The sequence below is a fragment of the Botryllus schlosseri genome, chromosome 6 (assembly GCF_051294905.1).
Source record: "Botryllus schlosseri isolate E-star chromosome 6, Bs_hap1, whole genome shotgun sequence".
Taxonomy (NCBI): Eukaryota; Metazoa; Chordata; class Ascidiacea; order Stolidobranchia; family Styelidae; genus Botryllus; species Botryllus schlosseri.
In genome coordinates this window covers 27,774,343-27,783,539 of record NC_137241.1, presented here as the reverse complement: position 1 = coordinate 27,783,539, position 9,197 = coordinate 27,774,343, and the positions used below count along the sequence as shown (strand labels likewise).

General features: G+C 39.9%; 1 protein-coding gene across 1 annotated transcript; it reads right to left on the bottom strand.

Moving 5' to 3' along the window:
- Positions 1 to 718: 718 nt before the first annotated feature.
- Positions 719 to 8,698, bottom strand: LOC145441939 (high affinity choline transporter 1-like). Its single transcript, XM_080319893.1, has 10 exons — positions 8,375 to 8,698; positions 5,098 to 5,246; positions 3,311 to 3,431; positions 3,097 to 3,245; positions 2,883 to 3,026; positions 2,648 to 2,801; positions 2,315 to 2,532; positions 1,441 to 1,587; positions 1,091 to 1,368; positions 719 to 1,025 (listed from the first exon to the last, which is right to left on the bottom strand). The coding sequence occupies exons 1-10, from the start codon at positions 8,547 to 8,549 to the stop codon at positions 935 to 937; spliced, it is 1,626 nt and encodes a 541-aa protein (XP_080176019.1). The 5' UTR covers positions 8,550 to 8,698; the 3' UTR covers positions 719 to 934.
- Between the last annotated feature and the right edge of the window lie 499 nt (positions 8,699 to 9,197).

Below are 9,197 nucleotides of genomic sequence, written 5' to 3'. Positions count from 1 at the left end.
GGTGCGATTCGTTATAGTTCTGATCAGTGGCGTAGCAGCCACTTGGCGGTTCTGGCTCTGCGCCAGGGGCGGCAGGCTCCAAGGGGGCGGCAAAATGAGGCTGCACAGTGAGAGAGAGAGAGCAGAGTTATGGTATTCTTTTTCGCCCGCACCATCGAGATGCGATACGGACTTTATAGAAAACTCATCTAGTCGGCACCCCCGTTTTTTCTCCTCCGTGATTGCTGAGCGCCTAGCGCAGGGGTGGGCAAACTTTTGAGCTCGCAGGCCGCATTCAACATCTGAATCCATTCGCGGGCCGCACTATATAATATTGGGATTATAAACCAAAACACAATATTGGTATTTGATTATATAGTGAGGACATGGAGATGCATATTTAAAACAAACCAAGCATTTCTTTGATGATATCGTACATGCGCCAGAAACAGTGGCGAGATTTCATAGGCTGGTCGACCTCAATGACCAATTTGTCAAAACTATAGAGATGAAAATCGGTGGTCCCTATTCTTAGAAAAGGATTGAAATTTAAATCTGTCAGCAGCGATCTGTTCATAGATTTGTTAATTCCACTTTTGGTTTAGTTTCAGGACACACAATGCTGGATTAGCTGGTAGCATCATAAGCATGTTAGCTTCAAACACGCGGCCCCTATGGCCTTGATGGATGCTACATTAGGAGTCCGTACTTCGCCATTTCGAAAAATCATTCAATCTGATCAGTTCATATACATCACAGGTCTTGTTTATCGCATTGTACATTGCGTGTCTGAGAGCGTAAAAATGGTGAAACCAAATGATCATGATTCTGACTGGTCACCGAAGCATTGATACTTCTCAATCCAACGTAAAGTTTCAATAGCTGTAACAATTGGTAACAATGGCGAATCCTCGCCAGCGATTAGTGATTTATTCAAATCAGGGAGTTTTGAAAACTACAATTTAGAAGCAGCCTTGTCGTCACTGGAGTCAAATTCCTCTGCACCCACCCGATAGTCTTCAGATCCTTTGTCGGGAAACCGTGACCTGAAATAAAAGCAGGCCTACTGATAAACCAGTAACTCGCAGCTGGTAACCAACTCCATATTTACCGTCCATTCTCTGCTAATCGACAATCGAATATATCAAACTTTGCCCGTATATACTTCCTCGCAAAGAGAAATCTAGCAACATACGATCCGATCAGCAATGTGGCCAGCGAAGTGGAAGCGGCGAAGGTACGAAAAGGAAATGATTTTCCTCCGGGATAACGGATGAAAGGCTCCATGTTAAAGCTTGGCTCTCCGCCGCCGATGCGCAAAATCAGCCCGATAAAGAATGCTGGCAACGAACCGTACGTGTTGACGTCAAGAAATAGCACGCACACGATCTGCAATAAGGATACTCGGAAATGGTTTAATTTCACCACAAACATAATATCGCATGCACTTTTTATTCGTACCTGAGGTGTTAAAGTCACAAAGACCACGTCGACACAAAGCACAAACAGTCCGTAGACGGATGTGGCAGTAAGTGCTATGATGCAAGCCAAAGATCCGATCACAACAATTGCGCATCTGATGACCCAAACAATTTCACGGTCACTTGCCTGAAACATTGTATATCAATAATATTACCACCACGCAAAGTTGCTCAACTATAGAAAATTTTCAACTTTTTCTGGAATTGAACTAGGATTATAGCGATACACATTTTTTTTTCAAATTAGGTTAAAATATAATTATAGTTCCACAGTTGTTCTCCAAACTTGGTGAGAATTACAATTATAGCTACACAGTTTTTTCCAAATTATAGGTTAGAATTAGAGTTATTGATACGCAGTTTTTCTTTCAAAATTAGATTAGAATTAGAATTATTGAATTCGCGAAAACTTTGAGATTGAATCAAGTTTCGCTCGTATCGAATCAGAGCTAATACACATAATAAGCATGAGAATAACAATTGTCTGCGTAGCCTATACAGTATACATCAAACATGGCTCGTTTTGCACTGTACACTAGAGTTCTCCAGCATTTTAAAGGAAACCATAATACATTACATCAGAAATAAAGTTAGAGCATAAACATTTCACAAATTGCATTAGAATTAGATTACCGGCATTTCGCTCTCATGAGTCTAATCAGAGAACTAGAATTATCCCGTTGTCCAAGTCTACCACCATCCATGGTAATGTTCCACCTTTTTCGAACATATAATATCAGTCAATAATCCTTATTTTGCGAATGTTATTTACGCATAATAGTTCCTTTGCTGTTATATTCGTCACTGTTGACTGTTGAGAGCTCCTATTTTGTCTTGTGGACTACGCTACTAACCTGCGGTCTCAGCAATTTTTGGTACACATTATGACTAAACATGGAAGCTGACGAAAGAGTGATGGAATCAGTGGAAGACATTACAGCTGACGACACAGCACCCAGTCCGATAATCGCGACAGGCACCGGTGTCAGATGCCTCATTACCAACGGCAGGATGAGACTGGATTGATTCCGTTCTGACGGTTCTGGCAATCCGTAACTTGTTTCGTTCCAATCTTAAATCAAAGTTAATATATAATGTATTTCGTGATGGAGGATAAGGTGAAACGTAAGGTCACAACCATATCAAGAGCAAATAGCTGCAGACAAGGAGAAGGTGTAATATTTTACTTGTTGAAGCTGCTATGGCGCCGATCAAAACAGGTGGAACCGTCAAAATGAGGAATCCTACTGCCGAAAGAATAGACAGAGATTTTGCGGTCTTTGGATTTTTGCAAGCGAGAACCCGTTGGTAATAAACTTGCCATGGAACGGCCCCCGCAGTCTAAAAATAGTGATAATTATAGCAGGCTTCAATAGGCCTATACTTCACTACGATTGTTCTGTTTATTGCTTTGCTACTCACCAATGCCACCATAAGATCAAACCATTCCCATCCATGTTCCGGTTCCCATTTCCCCATCCAACCAGTAATATTTTCAATCGAATGACTCGTTATTGTGATGTCGGTCACCGCGGGATGCGTCATCGCAAAAGGAATACAGAGCCACTAAAATAAAGGATATTTAGACCTATATCGATAATTTTGCAAATGCCGGAAATATATTATATTGTCTTACCAACCCAGCAAACATACACAACAGTTGAATCACGTCAGTGTAGGCTACAGAGTAAAGCCCACCAGCCAGAGTGTAAAATATAGATATACAACTCGAAACAATAACCGATAATTTCACGTCGACGTCTAGGATCACGGCGAGTGTTCCACCTGTGAAATATGATGGCACACAGAGCATTTCATGGTAATCAATGTTACCGTAAGACCTTTCTTACCCAAGGCTGACAAGATTGACGCAGCCCAAAAGACATCACCACAGAGTGCAGGCAAAAACATCAAGGCTCCCATCTTCTTTCCCAGTTTATATTGAAGAGGATCGAGCATTGTAACGTACGACTAAACGTGACGTAATATAAAAATGAGTGACTTTTACACAATTGGTCTATATCGGCAGTATAGGCAAGGGACACACGCCTTCCGTTAGTAACCGCGTATATCTGGTTGCAAAGTCGGTCGAAGTAAAGCCAGCTGGTACCCAAAGAAGTAACGCCATAAATTTCTACACAATAACCAGAATATTAAGGTATGAAAAAGTGCTGAAGTAAGTAGTTTTTAGTACATTTGATTTCGGGGTCGAGTACTGTAAACTGCCAATGAGCTAATAGGAAGTGGTTGCTTTAAAATTGCAAGATGTATCTTAGTGACTCGCTCATAACGACTAGGCACGCCATAATTCGGTCCGATTTTTAAACATATTTTCGGCTATCGTGATACAGGAGCTATTTCATGCAACGCTACTTTAGCTACGATTTATACTTTACAAACGGGCACTGTTGATAAATCGAAATCTTGACATTATCAGGCATATATGTATATTATGTACACTGTAAAGTGTACATATTCGGCGAACAGAATTAGTCAGGGTTAGGGCAAGCTTCTGCAGCTTTTGTAACTTTTTCTACAGCTTCAGGCGGCTTCCCTGATACTCGGAATATATATATATAGCCTACTGTCCACTATGATGTTTTAAGCGGTTTGAGGGAATTTATATTGCAACTTCTTGCACCTTTTTCTGTTTTTCATGCACATTTTTGACTGCAACTTTTAAAGGGATGATTTAAAAATCATGCTATACACTATTTCTAGTATTGTTCTATTCACATTGATTTGCATAACAAAGACTATGTGGCGTGCCATATTATAGGCTGAGTCCTGAGATCTGTTTGGCTTGGTGAAGAAGCCTTACTGTTATGCTCGCTTCGCTGACAGGTCTTCCGCATGAGCCGAGTGTATGTATTTCACTGCATGATTATTCTCATAATGCCGACTCAAATTATAATCCTTAAACACGGTCATGCTTGGTGCTCATCATAAACGGGCTCACGGCTGACTCCCGTAGAGAAATATTTAGTGCTCTAAATTTTGTTGAAATGTCGGCCGTCAGCCGCATCTTACATTGCTTGACATGACCGATGACCGCTAATCACGTGCACTAGTTGCATTATTTTACGAATTAGGAGTTGGAAACGAATGGCGTGTTGGTCTAATGCACAGACCTTGTAATTCCTATAATGTGACAATGGCCACAAGCAAGATTTAAACTTGAATATGGAAACTATGACTCGTGACTTTAATTGTTATGGCATAGGCCTACTTAGTCATATGTTGGCTTTTTAAAACTTGCATTACTCGTACGACCTATGTAGGTTACGTAATCACGGTAAACGCATTTCCGCTTCAGTTTATACAGCCTATATATATAGTTTTAGACCACTCATTAACATTAATAAATAGATGTTATGGTCTAAAACCGTACTCGGGCCTGTCAGAATCGCGTCGTGGGTCGCACAATGCCCAGGTCTGCTATAACATACCCACTTCAAGGAGAAGTATACGCGTACGAGTAGGTAAAGAAGACTTGAATACTCCAAAAATTTGAAAAAAATCATATCTCACCGCATCAGAATACATCAACATCAAAATTGCAGTTGATCCGTGATCCACAACTACCTATTTAGACTGCAAAGATCTACATTTTTGTCGTGGGTCCATATATACTTACGGCATCTCTCATCTTTTCCGCAATGAAGAGACCAGTGAAAATCACACCTATTGCCAAACACCACGGAGCTTGCGTCCATATAAGTCCCAGTCCAGGTGCATACACGGCCTCTGCGGAGCCATTGATGTAACCCCCTCCCACCCACGTTGCTAGACGAAAAGTGCAGGTTCATAATCAATCCATAATGAATAATAAAATCACATTTTGATTTAACAATATCATCGTACAAATCGATAGATTGTCGATATAGTGTAGTATATTCATAATTAGGGCAATTTTTTTAGACATATCAAAATAAGTCAAAATATTGTCAAAATTGTAGCATTAGGTCAAAAATTGTCAGAATTTTTTACAGAGTCAAAAGTTTTTGCAACCTGCATTTCGTTTGTAGCGTAGATGTTTGCACTGTCGACGAACCATAGTCTATATATAAAGGCTATGAATGAACTTTATCATTTGACATTTTACACCTTGCAGTCTGCTTTATAGGCAGGGTTGCCATACCGTCCTTATTTCTAAGATTTGTCCTTATTTTGAAGGGCCACGTCTTAGAAAACTAAACTGTCCTTATTTCTAAGAAATGTCCTTATTTTCGACTTCCGTCCTTATTTTGTCTTATTTTTCACCACATACAAAACTTCGATCGTTTTCCTCGGGTATCTGTGATGCATAACATTCTAAAATTATGCTTTTGCGTCGGGGATTTATGACATCATAAATGAAAGGAACTCTCGTGACGTACTCACCATAAGATTTGACTTCTAAGTGGTGAAGCTAGGGCAGTGAGTGGTGGTATGGCAGTTTCGTCTGTACCAAGCTACAGCAGCGGACGTCATTTTAGCAGTAAACAGCAATACCAGGTTCCTGCTGTTTGGTCTACAGCATAATAAGTTCAAGTGTGGGAAACCAGCATTTATTGCATAGTAAAAAAAGCAGTGCAGTCGACTCATGGTTAAAAAGTAGTAAATCATTGATCAATTTTTCTAAATTATATTGCACTTATGCAAATAGTTTTAGCTACTAATATGGATAAATCTGATTAGTTAAAATGATCAGACGTAAAAACGTTTTTCGTGACTGTTATGAGAGAATTCAAAGGTATCTAACTATAGATAACTATCCTACGGATAGATACGCAACACCCGTCGTCACGCTTGCTTGCCCGGAGGAAATTACTGCTCAGCAATCTGAACGCAACATAATTGCTAATCCCATAGCTGACGACCCGCGTGCTTAAATACAATAATGTTCATTTTATTTGAAAGCTACTGTCGCACTGATTCCAAAAAATATACAATAAAATCTAATCAGGGCTATGGAACCTCCTTGAAATACACCTCAAAATCTGAAAATCGGCAATATTCACCGATTTCAACATCGTAAATATGTTACTGGAGTTCTTGCTACGTGCACTCAAAAATGACTTTGTATAAACTTTTTCATCTTAGTTGATGCCGGTTTAGCACCCTATTTTATGGGGGTCAAGGCCAAGGTTTTTTTTAGGGGGGGGGGGCTGACGAAGTGCTGTTTCGGCCTTGAGTAAAGGTGAACCTAGACCTGAGATGTCGCAAGGTCCATGAAGCACTTTCTAATGACAAGAAGTTGCTGACGTAGATTATTTCTGGCGAAAAGTATGGAATGTGATATGCCACGCCTCGTATAAATACATAGTATGTACAAAAACGCTTTTTCGTGTAAATTTAATTTTTTGACTGTCCTTATTTTTTGGTCCTTGGCGATGGCAACCCTGAATAGGCCTACCGTCGTAGACGGCCATCGTCTGCTCACTGTGAATCATAAACGGTCAAATGAAACAAATGGTAAAAATCGTCCTATTCATAATGAGATGAACCGGAATATTTCCGGGTGACACTCGTCAGGGGTAACCGTCGGCAACTATAGTAGATTATTCCAAATTTCATGCCGGTAACGTCATATTTTGTAATACGGATGTTGATTGTTCATACACAATATGTTCTTTCCAATACTAGTTGCTGACGATTACCCCTTACGAGTGTCAGCGGAAAATATTCGGGGTCATTTTAATATGAATATACTATTCAATTTTATAAAGAAGTACTGTACTGACTGCTGACTTCAGTAAACAAATATTTTGTGCTCCAAATCTTGTTGAAATGTCGGCCTTCAGCCGCACCTTTCATTGCTTGACATAACATCGTTTATAAATGAGAATATGACCGCTAATCATATGCATGCACAGATTGCAATATTTTACGAATTGGGATTCGGAGAACTATGACATAACAGTTTAAAGCCTAGACCTGGCGACAAACAAGATTTGAACTAGAATGGGGAAACAGTGACTTGTAACTTTAATTTTTACGACATACTTTGCTATATTGGCATTCTTTCATACCTGGCTTGAAACTCATACGACCTATGTAGGTTGCGTAATCACGATACATAACAAAAATTAGCTGGACCTCAAAGTCTTCGCTTCAGTTTATAGGGCCTATGGTTTTAGTCCACACAACAACAGTAATAAATACATTTTATCGTCTTTTCGCGAGCCGGTCAAAATCGCGCCGCGGAGCGCATTTGTCTCGCGGGCCGTACAACGCCCAGGTCTGGCTTACGCTTAATGTACTATTTTTAGATGACACACGAACCTATAGCTAGTACCAACAGAAGGAGTTAGACCTGCACAGGCGAGAGAGACCCATGGAAGCGGTGCTGTGGCGCAGCACATAAATTAACTTTAGTAAGAAAGGTGTTCAATTTATATTTAACTCAAATACAACTTATTTGGACCTTTGGTACAGGCGGGTTGCCATTACGTCCTTATTCATAAAATCAGTCCGTATTTTGAAACGTGGTGGCCTATAAAGTTACAATGTCATTATTGATACTATATGACCTCCGACTGGACAATCAAAGATTCTCAATTCTGATCTGTATGCATTATTCGCTATTCGGAAATAGGGCTATCTACTTTTATTACCATATCTTCAATACCATTAAAAACCAAAAGGCAGTTCTAACATTTGAAGATTTAAGTTTATGACAATCCGCAATCTACACAAGAGCGTGTATATATTTTTAACAGTCTGGAGTTAATGACGCTCAAATTGCTCTCCGGTCGTGTTGTGAGTTTTCTTTTAAATTGAAGTAATATCTAATACACCATACCACACGTGGTCATAATGTAATAGTAACATGCTGCAAGAATATCAAATGAAAATATAGCAACCCAATCCAACGTATCTGATGATTTATCAGCGCAATTTCTATGTCTGATATTTTGTATGAGCCAGACCTGTAATTGTGAAGGCGCCCAAAAGGAATCCGATGTCCCGCCGTGCCACCATAATAATGTCGCTCCTCTTCATGCCACCTCGTTTTCGATTGCGCCAGGCAGCCCATATTCCGATACATAGGATGACAAGATACAAAATGACTACAACCACTAATCCAGGAATATTTAAAACCATATTGGGATTTTGGAGCAATCGACGAACTAGACGCGATTCTTCTGCTCTAGCACAGATCTTATGCAAATGCTAGGATGTAACCTAACCGTCCTGCTGAACAGCAGAATCTTGCCGGAATAACCTATAACTTTAATACCCTACGTATTCCTTCCGTGCGTATACTGTACGGGTTGGATCATAAAGGCCTAATTTGTATATATTGCCTAAACCTAAATTCCAATTGCAGGATGTAATTACGACTGAGTATAGTCATATTCTGTACTAATAATGTAATTTATTTTCGTTGCTGGATATCGTTTACACTTAACTTTTAAGAAGACACCCTATTGTGATACAATGAGATGCAAGGTAATAAATAAATGTGTTGCTTAATGTCGACTGGATAAACCACAGAAGTCTTCGCGGCTGCATATGGAAATTGTGTAATTATGATATCCTTGTCATTCTCATAAAGTGATGATAACAATGAGTCATGACAATGTGAGACGCATAACGGGTCCGATAGACCGGTGCAGCGAGTCCGTGGCTTACGGACAGCGGCTTACAGTATACCTAACTGTTAGTAGCTGAGACGAGCGTCTTGAGGGAGTAGGTTTTGTATCATGCATGAGTCTCTCTGAGTCAATATGTGATATGTGTTGGGTTTTA